Source organism: Populus alba, chromosome 17 (assembly GCF_005239225.2).
Source record: "Populus alba chromosome 17, ASM523922v2, whole genome shotgun sequence".
In the NCBI taxonomy this organism is placed as follows: domain Eukaryota; kingdom Viridiplantae; phylum Streptophyta; class Magnoliopsida; order Malpighiales; family Salicaceae; genus Populus; species Populus alba.
The window spans coordinates 16808371-16832178 of NC_133300.1; the positions used below are offsets into that span (position 1 = coordinate 16808371).

General features: G+C 30.9%; 3 protein-coding genes across 8 annotated transcripts; 2 read left to right on the top strand and 1 right to left on the bottom strand.

Annotated features, from left to right (window-relative positions):
- Window positions 1–1772: 1772 nt before the first annotated feature.
- Window positions 1773–3406, bottom strand: LOC118029681 (transcription factor AS1). The gene has a single exon (XM_035033588.2). The coding sequence runs from the start codon at window positions 3087–3089 to the stop codon at window positions 1971–1973; it is 1119 nt and encodes a 372-aa protein (XP_034889479.1). The 5' UTR covers window positions 3090–3406; the 3' UTR covers window positions 1773–1970.
- A 4934-nt stretch (window positions 3407–8340) lies between these two features.
- On the top strand, window positions 8341–9775 carry LOC118029685 (allene oxide cyclase, chloroplastic). Its single transcript, XM_035033596.2, has 3 exons — window positions 8341–8821; window positions 8913–9034; window positions 9200–9775. The coding sequence occupies exons 1-3, from the start codon at window positions 8584–8586 to the stop codon at window positions 9602–9604; spliced, it is 765 nt and encodes a 254-aa protein (XP_034889487.1). The 5' UTR covers window positions 8341–8583; the 3' UTR covers window positions 9605–9775.
- A 2369-nt stretch (window positions 9776–12144) lies between these two features.
- On the top strand, window positions 12145–19100 carry LOC118029679 (uncharacterized). Of its 6 annotated transcripts, XR_012168503.1 has the most exons (8): window positions 12145–13124; window positions 15356–15640; window positions 16093–16218; window positions 16381–16461; window positions 16928–16993; window positions 17081–17153; window positions 17314–17380; window positions 18682–19100. XR_012168503.1 is itself a non-coding variant. In XM_073405846.1 (6 exons), the coding sequence occupies exons 1-5, from the start codon at window positions 12317–12319 to the stop codon at window positions 16954–16956; spliced, it is 1329 nt and encodes a 442-aa protein (XP_073261947.1). In that variant the 5' UTR covers window positions 12145–12316; the 3' UTR covers window positions 16957–16993; window positions 17081–19100. The 6 variants fall into 6 exon arrangements, 1 of the variants encoding a protein (XP_073261947.1); XR_012168505.1 differs by having other exon boundaries at window positions 17081–18422; XR_012168504.1 differs by having other exon boundaries at window positions 17237–19100.
- Window positions 19101–23808: the final 4708 nt, after the last annotated feature.

The window sequence follows — 23808 nt, forward strand, 5'->3', positions numbered from 1 at the left end:
TTATATTTTTTTTAACCTTTTTAATATGTTAAAATAAAAAATATATATTATTTTAATAAATTTTTAAATAAAAAAATATTTTAAACACTAACTACTAATATAATTGCAGGTGCTAACTCAAACTTTTTTTTCTAATGAATCGCCAAGATTGGTTTGATTACTTATAAACAATTATTATTTTGGTTTATTTTTAACTGAATTTTTTTAATTATTTTGATAAAAATAAATAAAATAATCGATGAGAAGCCTTATTTGTTTTTTTATTTCAAAAATGTTTTTAAAAAAATTTAATTTTTTTTTATTTTTTTTACTTTAAATTAATAGTTTGTAATGTTTATTAATCATTTTGATATGTTGATATTATTTTAAAAAAATTAAAAAATATTATTTTAAAATTATTTTAAATAAAAAATAATTTAAAAAATAACCAACCTCACTCTTAAATAAGCTACCAAACATTGCATCAATCACCCACCTGTAGGTGTGTGCTACAAGATTTGTCGTTCTATTTCTTCTGTTTTTTATGGAAAAATAAATAAAATGCTTCTATTTAAGTAATTTAATTAAAAAAATAAATGAAACTTGACTGATGCGTGATGACTTTTATCGTGGAAGAAAAACCCATCTATAACCAAATCAGACGAGAAAAAATCATATCTACAACCCTTTCAAACGAACTCCAGTGTTACTTTTTTAATATTGTGATAATTTCAGCTTTTTTAAATTATTAAAAAATTATTAAATTAATTTTTTTAAATATTCTTTAATAATTTCAGCGCACTAATATAAAAAAATTAATATTTTAATATATTTTTAATTAACAAAATCCTATGTAACATAATAACAAACATATTTGGATCTAGTTTGAAATATTATTTTTTAAAAAATTAAAATTATATTTTTTAAAAAATTATTTTTAAAATTTTTAAATCATTTTTAATATGTTGATGTCAAAAATAATTTTTAAAAAATAAAAAAATATATTATTTTAATATTTTTTAAAATAAAAAAATAATATGAAAAACAAATATTATTATACTTTTAAATACTTTTTTATTATACAAGTAGAGATAGTAGTTATAAAGGCCGCAATCTAAGAGCCTGGTTGTTCTTAGGTTTCAAAAATATTTTTTAAAAAAATTTAATTTAATTTTTTATATTATTTTTATATATTAATTTTTAAAAAAATTTAAAAATAATATTATTTTAAATATATTTCTAAAAACAAACACTTTAACATAAAATCAACAAACATTACCAGACGTGGTCTAAGTTAACAACTTTGGGTCACCGTCCACAGTACATTCTTTTTCTCCTAGCAATTATGTCTGAAAAAGAACTGACGTTGCCAGTCACCTTCATCCGATTCCGCTGCTCTTGTCATTATGTTATGTCTCTCCTCCTATCTCTAGTCTTTTCATTCTATCTCTTTAGGAGTTGCAAAGCTCCCCAAAATACTCCTACCTTTCATATCTTTTATGCAAATTAAACATTAAATAATTCTTTTTTTATTAAATGATCTCGAAGGGTTTAAGTTTTCTTCAAAAATTATTAAAAAAACAAAAACTTTTAAGCTTTGAATTTCTATAATATAATTTTGTAAACATGAGGTACAATTTTAACTACTTTTTTTTCATAATATCTTATTTACCTGCAAATCAAGAGGAAAGAGCATTTATTTATTTTTTGATCCCATTAAAGATAAAAGCATCTTCGGATCGTCATTAAGATTAAAATAAATTAAGAGATTAGAGGGAGAAAATAATCCAAAATGGTCATCAACAAGATAATGAAATTACTAATTATTTTATATATATGATGGGTTCAAAGCTCAAACAATTACAATCCCCAAACCCTAGCATTAACACAATAATATTAGCACGACATTCCCCCAACATTAAATTAAATTAATCAACTCAACAATGATATATATGTGCTGATCATCATGGATCATGACATGATCAGTTCATTTACAATGCTAATCCATGGCTGCATGAAATCCCACCACCACCACCACCACCACCAAAGTGCACCCCAATTTGCTCAACAAGCTTGGCAAACCTGACATGCTTGCTGCTCCAAGCTTCCACAAGTTTTGCCTCTTTACTTTCAGCGTCTCTATGCAATGCACTTAACTGCTCTTTATACTCGCTCTCGATCTTACTCATAAAGCTCACCTCTTCCTCTCTCAAACACCTTATCTTTGCCTCGATCTCCTCCATTTTCTCCCTTCTCTTCCTTGCCTTCTCTGACTCTAACTGCTGCTCTAGTCTACTAAGCCTCCATGTTGCCTCCTTCTTATGCTGCAGCCAGTTTTGCCTCCCCTCCTCGAGCTCCTTGCAATACTGAACCAAAGTACCCATTTGCTGACCCGGTATGATCCGGGTCAAGCTCGGGTCAAACCCCGGATCAGAAGGAGATAACGACAAGCTCACTGATGGGGATGGTGTGGCTGAAACTGTGGTGCTAGTTGAAGATGACAAGTTTGAACCGGGGTTCATCCAAGCAGACCCGAGGGAAAGAACCGGGTCAGGGTCAGGCATGGGAGGCATCATAGTGGATAAACTACAGGGAAAAGATTGAAACTGGTTGAGGATCTTCGGTTGCACGTACTTCTCAGCAAAGGTCTCCAAGATGTGGTCGTATTTTCCTTGAGAAGAAGTTTTATCCCCGGTGACCGGAATACTCCCTTCTCGTTGGTGGTGCTGATTGGAGTATTGTGTATTATGGTGATGGTGCATTAAAGACTTGGACTTTGATTGCTTCTCTTTAAAAACCTCCCACCACTTGCTAAGCCTCTTTGCTGTACGGCCAGGGACTTCACTAGCAATCTTTTTCCACTTGTTACCGTACTTGGCCTGGAGAGAAACGACAAGGGCTTGCTCTTCCGGGGTCAGACATCCCTTCTTGATGCCTGGTTTGAGGTAGTTTTTCCAGCGTTCAAGGCAGGATTTCGGGTCTCTGTTAAGGGTTTTGCCACTAGCTTCCACACGTTGAGAGATGAGATTCCATTCTTTCGGACCATATTGCTTAACATAGGCTCTCAGTATAGCATCTTCTTCTGGTTGCCAACGTTGTCTCTCCTTCATCTCATCATTCCTGTTGGTTATATGAAGTTGGGATCATTTAAGGATCCTTTAATGCCATCTGGACTAGTGTTGCTTCCTGTCTACTGTGCCTTCTCTCTGTGTTAATGGTCGTAGCAAGCTAGCAACTTGGTTTTGTTTTTTTTTTTCTTTCAATTTTATGGCGAAGTGGGCCGTGGCGCTTGCAAGAGTAGAATAGACTACAAACCATAGAGCAAGGTTACAAGAGAGGGAAGGAGGGGAGGCATGAAGGAGCCAAGAGAAAGGATTGATGATGGGATAATACATTAGGTGATAGGACATATCACATATGTACTCTAACGCGTTATGGAGAGCTTGACAACCACTCTCGCTGTGTTGGGTGTGATGACTGAAGAGTAGAAGCATGTGGCAACTATTAATTTAGTGTCAGTTCTGAAATGTATTGTTTCTCGTATATTAAAATAATATTTTTGATGTTAATAATTTAAATATTTAATAGACTGCCAAACACCTCCTTGGTGTTGCTTTGAATTAGACTAGCTAGGGGAGGTCTCTTGCTTGCTTGATGGGAGGGGGCAATATAAGTGGGGTGGCATGCAGGGAGGCTGGGCCACTCCGGCCGGCTGTGGGGCAAGCGTGAGTCAGAGAGAGACAAGACCAGACATTGAGAGAGAGGCATGTAGTCGTGTGGGGCTGATGAGAAAGATGCTAAAATAGGTGAGGATGGTTTACTGTGGGTGAGGGAAGCAAGGGGTAGCTAGCTAGAAAAATGTGGAGAGTGTTCATGCTCGTCCATGTGCCTAAGCATCAAGAACGTATGATTTGGGATTATAAAGAAGTAGCTTTTAAATTTATTTTAAAAAAAATATTAATTTAAATATAGTAAATTTTAGAGTTATTAAAGACTTTTTTAACCATTAATTTCATAATTTTAAAGAATTAGTTGAAATGTTTGTAAGAGTCTCGAAAATGGACTTTCTAAATCTTATTTGTGACAGCCATGAATACATTGTTTACCTTTAAAAAGAAAATGGGGGAGAAAAATTCTCAAGGAAAGGAGCTTTGACTCCTACAAATTAATCTCATCTCATGACTCTACGAGGTTAATTTGCTGATTATATTTTCAATTAGATATTGAACAATTTAATTTTAATCATTAATGATGAATGTTGAATGCTTCTTCTTCTTCTTCTATGACAAGTATTGGAAAAATTAATGAAATCTTTTAGCATGTACTGGATAATATTTGTGCTATACAACGGGTCAAATAAAAAAAAATTGAATATAAAAAAATGTTTATGACAAGAACATGGAGAGCTTCTTGGCATTATCATTAATTTTTTGTCAAACAACACATAAAATCTTTGTTGTCTAGCATCTGTTTTAAATTAAAGTGCATGGAAGTTATTTTGATATTACCTAATCAACTTATCGAGTTTAAAAATAATCGAGATAACCGGTAAAAATATGGTTGGTTTGACTTTGAAAATCTCAAGATGACATAGTTTTTAAAATATTAAAACGGCGACATATTAAATCAACTCATGATTCGTGACTTAACTCGATAAACCCATAACCTAGAGCATGGACTCCACTAGTTTAATAACTTTGTTTTTAAAAAATTATTTTTATTTTGTTATATGATAAAAAAAAAAATAGATACTTGTAAAATCAAACACTAATATAATATCATGATATTTGTTTGAGACAATGATAATCTCATAAAAAACAAAACGAAAAAATATTATTGAAGAATAAAATAAAAAAAAAATCTAATATTAAATGGTAAAATTAAAAAACAAACTAACTCAAGGAAATCAATGGGGAAAAAAATAGACTATGTGCACGGGCCTAGGTAACCCAATATGCTTATGCTTTTTTTTTTCAAGGGGCAGAAGACATGTCAAACACTTCTTTTTAAAAAACAAATAATTATAATATACGATGTGTCGTCAGCCTGCCAAAAATCCCCTCACCACAGTGGTGGCTGAAAAATTACGAGAGTGTTTTTAAAAATTTATTTTTACCTAAAAACACCTAGTAAACCCCCTATAAACCTAAAAAATCAATTTATCAACCTAAAAAAACCCCTAAAATAGTCTAGAAACACAAAATCAAATTAGAAAAAAAATGATATCTCAACCCCAATCTACTTCTTTAGACAAGATAAAGGTTTAAAAAATACCTTAATAACATCCACATTAAATGGAACTCATTGACACTAAAATAACCAGTTTCATTGTCAAAAAATAGTCATTCACTGAAATTTTTCTTTTCTCTCTAAAACTCATGAAAAAAAATGTTAAGAAAATGAAATTTTGGATCAAAATTAAAATTGCAAAAAAAAAAAAAAACAGAAAAGACTGAAAAGTAAGAAAAATAAAAGCAAGTGAACCAAACATAACTTTTTCTAATGAAATTGAGACTGGCCATGATATTTCTCTTTGTCCTACACTTTGATCCTCTTTTACCCTCTTTTACGGAATATTTTATTTTCATAAAATAATTTAAGAAATTGATCATTAATTTGGCATAGAAGGCAATAGTTGGAAAAAAAAAAAAGTTTAAGGAAAAAAATTAAAAAAAGTTGTTATAGATTATAACAATGTTTTACCTAGACATTTTAATATATTTTATAATTATAATGTAGTCTCCTCCTCAAAGTAATCAATTAACGGTCAATGATGAACATTTAGTTAGCCATAATCTTGATTGTCACATCTTTAACCATGTGTTTTTCTCATTCTCTTCTAGTTAATTAGCATGCACTAGACAGTTTTGGATGCAACAGGTATGTGAATAAAAGTTATGGTTCTCAATCTCTAAGGTTACAAACCTAAACATTGTAAATGAATAAATAAAACCTCCAATATTTTATTAAAAGCCTGAATAGTTTGAGTGTTTTCACAAAAACAAACTAGACATCCCTATTTATACTAGTTCTAGACCTAAAATCTTTATAGGAAAATGATTCCTAATTAAAACTTACATAACTAATATAATACATCTAGCATTGTGATTCCTAACTAGTAAAATACTAATTAAATTGAAAGTCTTAATCTAAATAGAAAAAAAAAATCAAATGCATCGAGGTAAATAAAGACAATCCCTCACTGCATTTTTTTGCAAAAAAAATTAAATCTAGAGTCAAGAGACTTCCTTTTCTTTTCACAATGATTTTTCTATAAATATAAAGTTAGATCAAATGCATATTTGGTTGTATAAGATAAAAAAGCAAAAAAAAAAGGTGTACACATGCAACACCTCTTAACATCTAGAAATATCATTCCGCTATGTCGTTAGAAGCGTCGTTGTGTCCTTTTCTTGTTGATGCAACACAAGTCCTTAGTGGTGGTTTGATATGTCACCAATTGGCTTTTTTCCCTTCTTTTCTCTCCCTCCCTAAAAAATAGCAGTTTGACCCTCTTGGTTGTTGGTATTTCACCTTTAATTCATATTCTTTTAATTGCTAATTTTTTGTCTCAGTTCTTATATAAAAGTTTTATTTGTTTTCAATTTCATCATTCAATTCCAATTTACCAAATATTATATTCTTCAATTTGATCCTCTTTCTTCAGGTTTCAAATTTTTAGCCTTAATCTTTTTGTAAAGGTTTTATTTGTTTTAATTTTATCCTGATAGTATTATGATTTTCAATCTAGTTCTCATTATTTTGATTTTTATTTTTTTTTATTGGCCTTTTTGTAAAAGTTATTATTCTTTTTAATTGCACCATTCAATCAAAACATTGTTTTTATTTTTTTATATCAATTTTGACACTCATTTGTTTGAGTTTTTTTTTTTTACTAAATTAATTTTTCTTTTTAATTTTACCCTTCAATCAAATATAAAACTTATTTTGGATTTTGATCATCATTCTTTTAATTGATATTTTTTTAATTCTTTTGTATAATTAATTTTTTTTTTTCAATTTTATCCTTCAATATTTAATTGATTAAAAATTTAACTTCATGGTTTATCCAAATTTGTTGCTTCAGGTCCAATAATCTAGGTCACAAATTTGAAAAGTTAATATGATTTTTTTTAAAAAAAATATTGTAATTCTCTCTCTTTTTATCGGGTTATTCCATAAAATAGAGATTATAAATAAAAGGCTAATTATACTAAAGAGAATATTAAAACCACTATAAAATATCTTGCCTAAAATAAACTGCTTAGTATTTTTTTTAATGTAAATATATTTATGGTGTTTACATGCGAAGATTTTTTTCTGAAGTAGTATATACGCTGTTGTTATCTAAAAATAAAGAATTGTTAAGTCTTAAAGTAGTTATTGAGGACACGAGCTCAACTATAAAGCCAAAATCCTCACATTTGAAAATCATGTGTAGGGCCTGAAAGGATGCTAGTGACCCATTAGGCTTTGGGCTGTTATTTTTTTGTTATATTTATAATGGGCCTGAAGGACTTTACTCATACTCTATAGGCCTTTATAGGATTATGTAAATCTATCCCGTATTTTATCTCCAAACAAGGAAGAAGATCTTAACACCTAAAAATATATTTACACACATAGAAAATCAATCATCATTTTTTTTTTTTTTTTCTTATTTATAAGAGGTCATCTATTAATTATTTTCACTATCCTCTTGTCAACATCCTTAAATAGAAAATAAATAATTCATTTATGTACCATAAATAATAAAAACAATTATTACATAATAGTAAAGAAACATTTATGATGTATTTTTTTAAAATAACTTGAGTAAAAAAATGAATCACATGCCAAATATTTTTGTCCATGTGTAAACATACTTGAACAACGACTAAATTATGAAAAGCTTGATTTGAAAATATTTTTTTTATTAAAAATAAACATTTTGAAAATAATAATACATTCTAAACAATAATATATATATATATATAGAAAATAATCGGTCGATAAAATGATATGTTTTTCGAATATATACACACACACGTGTGTGTAAATAATAATACATTCTAAACAATAGTTTTTATATATATATATAGAAAAAAATCGGTACGATAAAAATGATATGTTTTGGAATACCATATAAGTAAATGTGTGTGAAGAATATTACAAAAAGTTTAAATCGTTATGCTGTTTATGAATGGCTGACACTCATGGGAAGGAGGAGAGTTAATTTCTTAAAAAGAAAAAGAAAGAAAAAAGAAAATTTGTATATATATAAATTTACGATAACTGATTTTGTACTATGTAATTAAATGTATCGAAAATTAAAATTAAAATGCTGTGCTGTGCTGTTCAACTAGATTTGTAAGTTTCTCAAATTTGTTGGATATTTCCAGTTCAGATGTTCTCCCACCAACACCAAATCACGTTTGCAATTTGAAGATCTCTTATTTCTGCATAAAAATTGACGACTCCAATTGCCCACATGCTCATAAGCTTTCACTTGCTCTCCTATATAAACTAACCCCTCCCCACTATTTTCTCACTCACTTTCTCTGCCCCCAAACAAACACCAAGAAAGATAACCCTTAACCTCACAATAACCAAGAATCAATATCAATGGCTTACTCAAGCTCTGCTTTGAGAACCTTCTCTTCTGCTACTTCTGTGAAAGCAGGTGCACCGAGATCAAACACTAATGGTGTTGTGCCTGCCAAACCATCACTCTTTTCTTTCAAGCTGGCTCAAAACCCAAGACTCCTCACAAAATCTTCAAGCTTTGGCAACTTCTCAGGGACTAAGAGATCTTTCTCTTGCAAAAGCCAAGCTGCCTCAACTGAGGATTCAAGACCGGCCAGTAAGTGATCTTCGATGTTTCTCTGTTTGTTTTTATACATAAAAATGATTATTTAGCGACACCTTTATGGGATTTCGTGCTCTTGTTACAGCCAAAGTTCAAGAACTGAATGTTTATGAGATCAATGAGAGAGACCGTGGAAGCCCTGCTTATCTTCGTTTGAGCTACAGACCTGTCAATACTCTTGGTGATCTTGTGCCTTTTAGCAACAAAGTGAGTCCTCACCATGTTTTGTTTTTTTTTTTTTTCCCAAGAAAATCTAACATAATGGGCAAAACCAATTTTTATAATAATGGTTTTTGCTGGAAAAAAGAGAGCCATAGGGTGGTTGCAGTAGCGTTGTTGACGGTGATGATTTGATGTTTCACGTTATTGCAGCTTTACACCGGAGACCTACAGAAACGCATAGGAATAACAGCAGGAATATGCATTCTGATCCAACACAAAACGGAAAAGCAAGGTGACCGGTATGAGGCAGTCTACAGCTTCTACTTTGGTGACTACGGTCACCTTTCGGTGCAGGGAGCTTATTTGACCTACGAGGACACGTATCTCGCTGTGACTGGTGGGTCAGGTATTTTTGAAGGGGCGTATGGTCAGGTTAAGCTGCGGCAGCTTGTGTTCCCTTTCAAGCTGTTTTACACATTTTATTTGAAGGGTCTTAAGAACGATTTGCCTGAGGAGCTGGTTGGGAAGCCTGTTGAGCCGACCCCTGCTGTTGAGCCGACCCCTGCGGCTAAGGCTGCTGAGCCACATGCTACCATTGCTAATTATAGTGATTAATTATGTGTGGAATGTGGTTTAATCATTAATCGTTTTCGCAATGGAATATTTGTAGAGTAATAAATAAATATTAAACAGTGTTTGTTGCTTCTTTCTTTTTCTTGTCATTTTCTTTTCGTTGCTTTGATTTTTTTTTTTTTGTATGGGGTTAGATAGCATAGTTTAAAATATAAAGGTGGTCCATGCCATGCTTAAAACTGATTTAGTTTTTAAAAAAAGATGTTAAGAAGATGTAAGTATTTTTTAAAAAAATTAAGAATTGCATCAATGACTTGACTAAATTTATTTAATTAGATCGTATGATTTTGATAACAAAAAATAAAAAAATACTTTAACAAATTAAAAAAAAAATTAACATAAAAAAAGATGAAAAAGCAATTCTCAATACCAAAACAACCTCATCAAAAACAAAATGAATATACAAGCCTAACCGGATCAGCATACCAAAATAGTAATTTAATTGTGATACTAGCGCAACACAATCAAAAGCAAGTTGAATAAAATAATAAAGCTTAATTATTAAGAAATTCAATGTAGAAAGACATAATTGAAAAAAAAAAAACAATTTGAAAGACTAAATTACTACGTCGGGTTAAATTTTTATTGAACATAAAAAAAATATTTAGCTATTGCTAATGTTTTTTTTAGTAGAAAAAAAAATTTAAACCATATGAGAGTTAACTTCAAATGACCTGATTGACTTTGTGAGTCAAAAGGCAAACCGAATGACTAATAAAAATATAGTTTGACATAATTTTTTTTTTCAAGATGATATTTTTTTTAATATTAAGATAATAATATATTGGATTAACTTTGATCAATTTACATTAACATGTCAAATCCTTAACTCGGGTTATAAGATTGTGATAACTCTATTAAAAGCAAATCAAAACAAATTATATAACTCAATTTCTAATCAACTTATTGGTAAATGATGAAACTGAAGGAAAAAATCAATTAAAAGATAATCTAAAAAAGCGATATGAGTTAACCTATCAAACTCATAACTCGGGTCATAAGATCAAGATAACCTATGAAAAGAAAATTAAAACAAATAACAAAGTTCATTTCTCAATTAGTCCAATGTTGAATTTTTTTTTTTTGGATTCGAGGAAACCCCACCCCTGGAAAGCGCACTTTGTGAGCCCTGGTGAGCAAGTAAAACCCTGACTATCCTAGGCTTTTACAAGAGGTGCATGCCCTGACTCGAACTTGAGACTTATTATGCAAATCTCAAACTCTTTGCCATCACGCCACACCCCTTAAGGGTCCAATGTTGAATGATCAAATAAAAAGAAGAAATCAATTTAAAAAGATCATAAAAAAAAATGACCTAAAACAATACGTAAAACTCATGACTCTGGTTATGAGACCAAGATAACTTTATAGAAAGAAAAAAAAAACTTGAATTAACTTATCAAATCCATGACTTTGGTTATGATAATGAGAAAACCTTATAAAATAATTAAAATAAATTATAAAAGCTCAATTCTCAATCAATCATGTCAGACCCAATATTAAACAATGAATTTTGTAAAAAATTTAATTAAAAAAAGACACAAAAAATGAGCCAAAACAATATAGGTTAATTTGTCAAATACTATTTTAAGGTCATGAGAATGAGATAACTTTATAAAAATCAAATTGAAATAAAATATAAAGTCTAATTCTCAATCAAACAAAATATTAAATAATGATATTAGGAAAAAATCAATTAAAAAAAAAATTGAATCAATTAGATTAATATGTCCAACCCATTACTCAGGGCATGAGAAAAAGACAATCCTATAAAAAAATATAATATTGAAGGATACGAGACTAAGATAATTTTTTTAAAAAAGAATAAAAATAAAAAAATATTAAAAAAACTATAATATTTCCCCACGTGTTTTAAAGTATTAGTTAATAATAAAAAATGTTGTATAAATTATTATATATCTAGCGGTTCCTTATTTTGGCTAATTTAAGAGAGTAAGTATGAAAATCAATACATCCAAATTAAAATCATTAAAAAATATATAAGAAGAAAAAAGATAGGAGTCAATTTAACTTGCATTGCAATCTTGACTTTTTTTTTTTTTTTCCTCTCTCTCTCTCTCACTAGTGGGTTGTTTTGCTGATTTTTCAAGTTTTCAATTTAGATGTGTAAAACATTTTATAAATGTAAAATCTTTACAGAAATATTTTATAATGTGTGAGAAGTAATAATATTATTATAAATAGATTAATATTTATAAAATATTTTATAAAACTTCATAAGATATAAATATTGTTTAATAAATAAATTAAAATTAAATATTAATTATAATGTATTTTATATTGACAATCTTTCAATAAAATATTTTATAAAAACCACGTAATCTTATTTATTTGGAGTCGTAAACATCTCTAGAAAAGGCTATTATGAACCTTGATTTTTTAGGATCCGACAACCAGAGAAAAATATTGTCATATAATCATTAATCGATTACTTAATCACAAATTTTATATTATGGTCTTAACTAAATAAAATTATAGATAGTTTTGCAATCCTTCTTGTCCTCTTCCTTTACAATCTACATTATCAATTAAATATTCAATTAATTAATGTTTGGATCTCCCATCAACAAACCCAGATTACCCCATCTACAGAACCAAAAACATAAGTATCCCAGAAAGCCAAAACAATTTCTCCAAATGTCCTAACAAGAAGTTCAAAGGTTTTTTCTCCTCATGGTACTTGTACAATCCTCAAAACTGTCTCTCCCTCCTTCTCTGCCACCAACAAAATCCATTCTCTTTGAACCAAACTCTCTTTCTTTAGCCTTAATGCACACTGATTCCTCTGTTTCCCTCTTTCCTTGTCTCTCTTTTCCTTCCCCTCCTCTCCCACCAAAACCCCAAACTCTAGTTCCCTCTCCTTCCTCTTCCTCTTCTTTCCTTCTCATCCACCAAGACCCTATCCCTAAAGTCCTTTTTCTTGTTGCTAGCCCATATAGGGGTGGTTCCCAGATTCTCTTAAGGTTCTATCTCTTACAAAAAGACAACATCTTTTGTAAGCCCCAAGTTGTTTGCAACCAAAAGGGCACTGCTTTTGATTCGAAACTTGGTGTTTTATTGGATATAAATCATGGGGTTTCTATAAAGATTGTTGGTTCTGTTAATTTTTTTGTGTTGCATTCAGTTTCAAGCAAGAAAGTTTGGGTCTTTGCAGTGAAACTTATTGATGATGGTGATGGTGAGATGGTGAAATTAATGAGGTGTGCTGTGATTGAGTGTAGTGCGCCTGTTTGGTCAATTAGCGTTTCTTCTGGAGTCTTGATTTTAGGGGAGGATAATGGGGTCAGGGTTTTTAATTTGAGGCAGTTGGTGAAAGGGAGGGTTAAGAATGTCAAGGATATTAGTTCAAATGGAAAGTCGGATGGTAAAGGGTTGAAATTGCCAAATGGGGTTGTTGGGGATGACTATTTTCACGGTTCAAGCTCTGGGAATGGTTGCAATGGTGTACTGGATATGAAGACTGATAAGCAATATGTTTCTGGTAAGTGTGCAAGTGCAGTGTGTTACTATTGAGCTCTTCTTATTGTTCATTTTGTGTTGAAAAAGTTATTGTTTTTGCTAGTTAGCATTGAGTTAGGGTAAATAAATGTGATTATTTAGCTTAGTGACATAGAGAAATTAGTAGTTCAGAGTTTTGCAATGCAAATTATGCAGTGCTGTCCCTTTTACTTTAGAAGATCTCCATTTAAGTTGGAGAAGAGTTAATTCTGTTTAACTTGGACTGTGTATGTGTTCATGAAGGTGGTCTATTGACCTGCAAGGATTTTCTTTCTTCTCAATTGGGAATGTTCTATTAATTTAGGATTCAATGCTTCGTGAATATGACATGTATAATTTGATAATGGATTCATCGACTGTTGTTTTGATATGGGTGCAAGATTTTCAACAGAATCGATCATATTGTGTTGTAGGTTTAAAGGACAAATCCAAACGTAATTTCCAAGGCAAAGCACCATTTGACAGTTTATTAATGGCCTTTCTTCTATTTTTAATGAGAAATGAAATTTACTGGGGAAGAGGCTCTCGCTGAAGAGGAATGAAATTTGTAATTCCAGAGAATAAAAGGAATTGGGACTTGAGTATCTTGAACTTGAGATTTCTTGGTTTGACAGAATTAAGATTGCACCTATGCAGCTAATTTAAATGCTTTATGAATCAGCTGTCTTGATAAGTTATGGATCAAAATTCCTGTCTTCTTTTATCTTTTCCCATCATGTTTATTAACCTTGTCTTTTGTAGATTTCATCAGCATTGAAGATCACATACCTTTTGCTATGTTTAGGTCTTCAAGAAGAGCCTCTCTTCAGCATCACTTATTTAAGCAAATAAGTTTTTTTTGTCATGAAGTCATGATTGCTTTTAATTTCATTTTAGCCTGGGTATTCTAATTGGAGGGCAGTCAGCATGTTGACCTTAGTTAATTGGAAAGGAATTCAGCAAATTTAGCTTGTATAAGCTGGACACATTGTGGATTTGCGGAAGCAACATGAGATAGTCAATGGCACCCTTAGATTGGCTTTCTTGAGAGAACAAGGATTTTCTCTCTCTTTGAATTAAGTCACCAGCTTCTTGATGTAGCTTCACTTCTAATATGTTTCTGAATAGAAAATTGCAAGGCATATGTCAGTGCTAGGATTTTGTAGGAGTAAAATTATTTAGAGGGGAAAGCAAATGAATAATAGATGGGTGAATGATTCAATTCTCTACTTAGGCTGCTATTTTTAATATTTTTGTTTGAACTTGTCATTTTTTCTGTTGATGTAGAATGGAGAAGGAGATGAGGGAGAGAATAGACGAAAGAGGTGTTGAAGAATAGAAAGGAGACAAATATAGAAGAATGTTAGGGGAGAGCAGTGGGAGTTGATATTCAGATTTTAAATGTCGATTGTCAAAAGCCTTTCGAAAACATAATATGCGTGCTCTTATAAGCATGAACAAAATATCTAATAGTTCAAAAACAAAATAGGAATAAGAACATCCTAGACAACAAAATTCCTAATTAATGCAAAAATTCATTACAGAATTCTTAATTAATAGTAAAAGCTCATTATGCATGAGCTGTTTTTTGTTTGTGTTGGATAGGTGGTAAGAATGGCCTAGACAATAAAGTTCCTTATAAATGCTAAAAACTTATAACAGAACACCTAATTAATACAAAAAATCTTGTTAACGTAAACAGCAGCCACGCTCCATTTTTTGTTTTGGTGGGACTTTAACGTTCAATTGTATTCGTGGCTTTATTGAATCGCCTTGGTGAATGAGTTCTCTTTGGGGGTTGGTGTCTTCTTACCTTGTGACATATTTATCCTATCATTATGGTATTCTTTATCTATACATTAGCAATTTGCTCTGACAGATTGTTTTTAGGAATTTCTGTTAGACCATGAAATGGATGAACTCATATTAAGTGAGGTGCTGTCCTGTGGTTAGATTCATAAGGATGCCTTTAGATGGTAAATCACTGTTATTAGAAAGACATATTTGATTAGGGGTTCTCTCCTGTTTTTGTCCTTGCCAAGTAATGGTTGCCGAACCTTTTATTCTGTGTTTGATAGCTTTTAGAAGAGTAATTGTGATGCTTGCAGAATCTAAGTTAGCTATTTATACATAGAACTGGAAGTTGTTTTGAAATATTGTTTTTTTTTTTTTTTTTGGTTTCAAAAAATGTTTGTGTTGTTGGCTCATGACACTAATTTGCATTTTAACTCACAGTTAAGCTGAGATCTGTAAGGTGCAGACAAGACTCTGGTGAAGGGGGTGCATGTTTTGTGGCATTTAAGAGGGAGGAGGTTGAGGTCTTGAAACCTACAACATCAAAGGCTGTTTCCATTCAGGCATTGTCTCACAAAAAATTTGTGATTTTGGACTCTATGGGAGATTTACATATCTTGTGCCTGTCTGCACCTGTTATTGGATCAAATTTCATGGCTCACATGAGGCGGTTGCCTCATAGTATGAAAGTGCAGAAGCTGGCTGTTCTTCCAGACATTTCCTTGAGTATACTATTCTAAATACACTCTCTCTCTCTCTCTCTTCTAAATTTTGATGTTTCTTGCATGTCCAGCAATGATTCTGTGATAATGGTTCTGTGATCAAAGTGTTGTGGGTTCTTACAAAAACTTGATCCAAGGATGATTTATTACACGTTGAACCAATAATTATCGGGATTGGAAATTCATTTGTGATAAGGGAATCTAACTTATGTCTCAGTGGTTAGGTATCATACTTGGTAAAATAAAATGGAAACGAAACTTCATCATGTGTGTGGTAAACAGATGACATTTCGATGAGGAAAATAAAATTTGATTTTGCCTATTTATTTTGTTAATATAATGCCCTTTAGAATCTGTTTCATGAAAAAAAAGGGAAATGATCTCATGGTCTTGGTTAATATATATAAATGTTATCTTTAGATCCTTCAACTGAGTGAACTTGCCATTGCTTTGCAGAAATGCAAACATTTTGGGTATCAGATGGGCTTCATTCTGTGCACACGATTACTCTATCTGACATGGGTGCTGCTGTCAATTCAAACAATGAAGATGAGACCCAGGAAAAGTTAATTCAGATCACAGGTTTCTTTAATCCCCTTTATATTGGTGTAGTTTTTCAAATTATTACTTTATATGCCTTGTCTTTTTATTAAACTCACCTTGGGTTAATGAAAGCTCTGGCAGCTGTTCTCAAATATTGATGCTGAAGTTATCTAAACTATTTTTGTATTATTTATCTGCTAGTTATTCAAGCAATTTTTTCTGCTGAAAAGATACAAGATCTTATACCCTTGGGTGCAAATGGTATTTTGATTCTTGGACAAGGTAACTTTTTTCTTTCTTCAGTCTAAGCTGTTTTGCTTAAGTAACACGCTAGTGGAACATAAAATGAAAAAGAAGATACTACAAACTTGCACTTTTAAGTTATATATTTTGCTCCCCTAAAAAAATGGGAAGATTTGAGAAATGACTTTATATCATTATTGTTTATTTTGTTTGTTGGCATGTAATTGGTGGCCTTAAACAAAGTCTACCATGTATAATCTTCTCTTTGATGGTAGGCGGGAGTTTTTTAAAATGTAAAGAATCACTAATCAATATTTTATGATTTCTTCTTGTATAATTGTTATTTTCCATTACACTGTTTATCCAAAGTTTAAATTCCACATCAGTGCATGCAATCAAGAAAAAAATGTTTTTTGGAAAGTAACTAAACTTTAACTTTTTTTCCACTGTCTTTTCAAATTCAAATAATGGAATGGAATTTTATGTTTTTCTTTTTCTTGAGCAGGAAATATATATTCATATGCAATCCCTTGAAGATGCTTGGCACTTGGAAGTTATCTATCTTTTGGTGGTGAATATCTGATAGCATTTCTTCTTATATCATAAATCTTGTTCTCTTTGTGCCTTGCTCTAACCATCTAACTTGAATGTTTTATAGGAAATCTATGCTCCAGATCACAATAGATATTTGTTACAGTTATAGTGGTTTCCGGGATCATTGTTATTAAACAGTAAGTATTTCTATTATTTTCATGAAAGTAGTTCTCTAGTTAACTCATAATGTAGTCAATCTTACCACAGATCTACTGTTCAGATTTCCTGAATATCAGTTAACTGGCCATGCGTTCTCTCTGATTACTGTGGTTTTTTCATGCCCTTGTGTTGCTGTAGTCATGAGCTGTAGTTGTTTCATGTTTATTTTGGTGCACAAGAACTCAAAGACACTGAGCTCGTGAAGGTATGTAACTTTAAATGTTTTTCATGCAATATTATATCTACACCAAGTTTATGGACACAAAAAAAAAAAAAAAAAAAAATCAGAGAAAAGCACCCACAATATCACAGGCTGGAAGATTTTGGACTGGGAAAACTTTCATCAAAATTTTGTTGAGAAACCATCACAAATAGTATTGTTTTTGTACATTTGGTTCTGAAGCATCTTAGAATGTTACGTTTGTGCATGCCTTCTAACAAATGAATTGGATCAATTTTCATTTTGTTTATCACATAGTTTCTTAACAGGGTTATTCCGGTGGCTAATAGTGATTAGTCATGCATGACAAGTACATTCTTAATCATTGTACTTCATAGTAACTGTAAATTGGTTCCTTTTCTTCTTTCTTTCTGCTCTTTTTTCCCCACTAGCTAAGTTGATGTTCTATAAAATTTAGTGAGTATCACCAGGTTTTTTTTGTTTATTAAGGGGACTTGTCTGTCTTTTATGTTCGGGCTCTAGGATATGCTTAATATGGCAATTACCATAGAAAGAAGTCTTCCCTTTGTCTTCCTAGGGAAGACTAATGATGTAGATGAGGGGCTTTAGGTTTCTGAATAGGAAAAATCATCACGGAAGCTAATCATACTACTTTTTAGGTTAATATGGTGGAGAAGTGTAGACAACCAAAAAAAAAAAAAGTAAAAGAAAAGAAAAGCTGAAATTTCTCTACTGTTCATTATTAAGGAATGTATTGGGTTTTCAAAGATGTGCCATTCTTCATCCTTGGAGAAGGGCATATAGAGCACAGTACATCAACAGTTATGATAGCTGGGGTTGTTTAAACTTGATTGACATATGTTTTGCCCGTGGCAGAAAAGATAGTGCTTTGGGTGGTGAGAATTCTTTTTCATACCAAGGCAACTGAAGTTGAACAATTAGAAAATCTCACTGGATGAAGGTGCAGGGAGCCTCTAGTTAACCCCTACTTTCACACCTGGTTGACGAGTGAGTTGATGGCCACATCACGGAGCCTCACACATTTGTAGGGTTTTCTTTTTCCAAGGTGACAAAGGTGTTTGCTTGTAGCATCTTGCTGTGGTCGTTGACCTAGAGCAACTGTATATCATAGGATGACATAGTATGAATGCTTCACTTTTTTGAGTTCATCAAAGCTTGTTTCAGCTGGTCTACAGGGTAGAGTGGGATTGTCCCATTCTCAACTCTATTGCTAGATTTTTCGTTGTGTTGTTTCCTGTTTTGTTTGCATCTCATGGTTGACTTCATTGAATTTCATCGAATTCTTTATTTCATGGTGAAACCAGAACCAACTTGTCCTGGATCTTGAAGATGGACTTTACTCAGCAACTGAAAGCCACATCTGCTGCACAGCCAGCTACCGTGAGTTGGAAAACAATTTCTTATGCTGGTTTGCCCTCCGTGGAGTTTACTTCATGTCTTGCTCTGTTAGCTGAAGACCAAATGAACAGTTTACCGAATGTTATGAAGATGTTCTTGGCTTCTTGTTCTGTTGCATGATGAAACTCACTTTTATGATTAGTATCAACATTTATATGGGGTGGGTTGCCTTTAGAAGCATGTGGCTCGGTTTGTGCTTTGTGATTTTCCTTTTTTCCTGATTAAGTTAAGTTTGAATTCAATTCCGTGGTTGTTTTGCGATGAACCTTACGTTTGATGAACAGCTTCTTACTAGAGAAATATGACAGCAGTTTCAAAGTCGTCATCCACCCTGTTACAAGAAAAATGGCTTCATTTTCTGAAATTAAGTGACAGGATGAATTTGATTGCAGAACTGAAATTTCTTAAAACATTAGTGGTATGGGGCACCTGAATTACTTCCCTAGAGTGAAAATATTTGCTTGCTCAATGTCAAACTGGTGAAAAGCTCTGGAAGGCGCTTTAATGGTGGCGTTGAGACTTGAGGATACTGAGGGGAGCAGGAGCAACTGCAAGATACTGAGACTTAAGGATCAAAATGAGTGCAGGCTTAACACAAGGGTTTTTTTGCCATGGGACGTGTCTAATTTTCTTTTTCCTCTTGGTTTATCAGGTGTTAAAAGGGCATTTTCTTCTATGATATGAACTGTTTGCATTTCAAGATTCGGAATCTGTTCATGTTCTGGGCCTCCAACCCGAGGCAAAATAAATAATCTCAGAAGAAATATTTTGAGATAAGAAGCAAGGGGTGTCAGAATTCAGAAATCGAATACAAGATTTGAGATAAAAGATACATATCTCTTTAGCAATTAAATGAAGCAGAAGAAGGACCAAAATCTACTGGCAACCACGACAACCCATCCCTGTCCTTGAAACCTACTTTGCATACACATCAGACAAAACTAATGGCGATGATGAGTCCCAGCGAGGGACCCTCCTGTTCCTGCGATCGGAGGACCTCCCTACCTTTCACTCACATTCAAGAAGATGATGACACAACCACATGGCATGCAGCTTCACAAGCACATGGACATGCTCAGGACAACCACAGAGACACTCTCATGGACACCCTCTCATTCTTTTCTATCCACCTCCCCCTCTTTGTTTTCCCTCCAGCAACCCAATATTGAAAGGGACACAGCAGTGTTATCTAGTTATATATCAAACCCTAACATGTTGTAACGCACCCATCTCTCATGGAGAGCCAATCCTGTGCACTTGCTTCCATGGAGCTCTGTTGCTTTAAAGAGCTAATAATTGTTAGGTGATAAATAAATGGGAAGAGTCTATGAATAAAATATTTTGCTAAAATATCTGAATCGAATTTGGGTAACATATGTTGCTTTCAAGACTTTCTGCTATGATACGTTGTTCTCGAGGTTTATCTACAACAACCATTATTTGTGAAATCTCATTCAAATTACATGTGTCTCCTAGCTGAAGGTAAGTTCATAAAATGATTAAAGTGACATCAAAATGTTCTTCACCAAATGATTCTTTACAAAAAAAAAAATGTTTTTTTTTTTATATATAATAATGGCCTTAAAGGCGTAAAAAGAAAAATTATTAAACCCGATTTAGCCTACTTAATTAAAATTTGGGTCATGGATTAGACAGGTAAAACTTGGTTGATCGTGACCAATTTAAAATCAAGTTATTTTTTTTAAAAAAAATTAAAGTCAAACTAGGTTTTGACCGTGTCATGAGTTGATATATTGAGTCACAATTAGTCTACTCTTATCTAATTTAATTTGAAACCTGACTCGAATCAGGGCTAGTTTGACAATCATTGAGTTGATTTATTGGGTTAGACCATGGTAAAATAACTAATTTGATTTTTTGATAACCATATTGATTCCTTATAAAAGCGTATTGGTTTTTTACATTTTACTTTTAGTATAAACTAGATCATTGGCCCACGCTATGCTACGAGTTTGATATTATTTTTTTAAAAATATAAAGGCGTTACTAATATATTTTTAACATAAAAAATCAATAATAAATTAAAAATCTGATACATATTGGATAACATCTCTTTTAAATATTAAGATGGTGACGTATCAAATAACATTTTAAATCCATGACTGAGGTTATAATATCAAAATTACTCATAGATGATAAACTGAAAAAAATTACAAATTTAAATTTCCAATCAACCTAGTAATGAGGATAAAATTTAAAAAATATCAATTAAATTTTTTTTAAAAAAAATCAAATAACAAAGAAAAAAATAAAACTCAAATTTAATATAAAAATAAATTGACAAGACATTAGACAAGCTTCCAATAATATGGGTGCAAATGTCCAGAAACTATTAAGGGCAATTACGAATTCTTTCAAAAATCCTTTTCTTAGATGCATGTACCCTGCTTTTAGTTTTTCTCCATCTATTTTCAATAATTCTTGGCATTATATTGCTTTCCCCTTGGGGCAAGTCACAGCTGATCACCAGAATTTAAAGTAACAGCTCCATTGAAAGAGATTGATCTAAATCAGAATTGCATCAAAATCAGCCAGATTTACAACAGGAAAATATTACAGAACTGGGAATTTAGTGTCATCCATTTTTATGCTTGGATATTTGCTGTATTGTTTGAGCTTAATTTCTGAGAGGAATCGAGATCTAGTTTACCAATTGTGTCATAAAAAAGGCGAAGCCAATGTAGTTTTTTTTTTTTTAATTATTATTTTAGAAAGCAAGCAATGCAATCTTAAAAGTTGAAATATGATAATATTTCTCATCCAAAATATAAAAACAATACGCTTGGATCTTTGTTTGGAAGTGTGAAAGATTTTGCTTTTTGGTGTTTTTTTAAAAGGTTGTTTTTTTTTTTTTAAAAAATATTAAATTAATATTTTTTTTTATTTAAAAAAAAATTAATATATTTTAAAATAAAAAAATTACTATACACACCGCATACATGCATGGTACACAACATGCTGTTACACTATCATGGACAGGGGCGGAACTAGGATTATTTGTTAGGGGTGACCAAAAATAATAAAACAAAATATAATATTTGTTTTAATTTATTATACATGAGTTGTAAAAAAAACCAGTATGATTTAGTTTTATTCAAATAACTTATTATAAACATATAATATAAAAAGGTTTGGAGCAATACCAAATTAAGTCAAAGTAATGAAGTTAATTTTATCTTCATGATGTATCCATCACTTTAATGTTATTGATCTTTATACCTATCAAATATAAACATACAAAGTATATAAGAAACATTAGCTAAATCGAAACATTATTTTATGTTTGATAAACTTTGAAATAAAGTAAAAAATAATAAAGAATAATTCTTACATATTATTTTAATTATGTTCATTGTTCTTTTATAGAATAAAAATCATCAATTATAATATAAATTGTGAATCTTTCAGCAATTTTTTTTTACTATATAGACAATCAAATAATTTGCAAGAAAATCATCCTTCATCCGATTGCGAAGTCTTGTTTTCCTCGCTGAGAAAGCTCGTTCAGTAGTTGTTGTTGAAAGAGTTAAAATAAATCGAATCAACCTGTCAAATAGTGGATAAAAATTTTTCCTTTTTTTTTTCAAAAAAATCAATTCTTCTTATTTTGTTCATGGTACAACATAAAATCAAAACATATATCGTGAGAAAAAATTGATAATTTGGTGGTTCTTCTAAAAACAGAACATAAAAAAAAAATCCAAGCATAATCAAAACAAACCAATAAAATATATCTAATTAATAAAAAAAAAATCATATCAAAAATTCAAAAACAAATTGTTAAAACTAGCAGATCTTAAAAACAAAGAGTAAAAATAATAAAATTATATAAAAAAATCTTATCAAATTCTTAATAAACATCTAAAAAAAAATATATTTTAAATTTAAGTTATTAATATCTAATTATTTTATTTTGTTTAATAAAAAATAAATTAATTGATACTTTGTTTCAATCTTTTCATAAAAATTTTTTATTTGTGATTTGTATCGATTGGATGCGCTATATAAATTTATATTAGGGTTGTAGGGATTGAAAATGTAGCAAAAACAGATTGATAACTTTATATTTTTTGTTCTTTCCACGTAGGCATGTAGATAGTATAAAATGAAGGCAAAGTCAAAGGAATTCAAAAGTAAAGTAAAGGATAGCAAATATATTTACTGTACGCAGGACTCATCTTATTAAATAATATTACAGCTCCTAATATTTAATTACCAAATAATAATAAAAAAATAGCTTGCAGGCCCGGGCCCTGCTTGCCAACCCCTCATTCCGCCCCTGATCATGGAATGGTGGGGAAGGCAACAAGTACGTATTAAATATTGTTTTTTTTAGTATTTTAAAAATATTTTTAAAAACAATTTAATTTTTTTTTTATTTTTTTACTTTAAATTAATATTTTTTTGGTAATTTTAGATATTTTGATGTACTAATATTAAAAATAATTTTTAAAAAATAAATAATTTTATTTTAATATATTTATGAATGAAAAATACTTTAAAAAACAATCGCAACTGCACTTTCAAGTAGGCTTTAATGTCATTTAGGATTGATTAGGGAAAAAAAAATACTAAAATCACTAGGTTAATAAGGTCAACTTACTAATTAGGGCTCAACTATTTTTATTAAAAATGATATATTTTTTTTTTTATAAAATTTCTTGATGTTAATTTAATTAGATTTGCATTGGATTAACTAAATTGATAAAATCTTGATCGATTCATTTGGGTTTTACTGAATTAATATCTTATGTGATTTAACTAAAATATCAACTTCAGTCAAACTTTGAATTATATAAATTACTTTACCAACTATGAATAATATTTTTTAAAAAATATTGTATATTATTAAAGGCAGTGTAAGCTTTACAGCTATCAATGCAACTTTTACAAACAATAAACCAAATATTTTATAACACAAAAAAAGATGCTCAAATAATGATAATGTTTTGAAAGAAGTAAGAAAAATATGAAACTTGTGTTATTGACTTGATTGAATCTAATAAACTCAT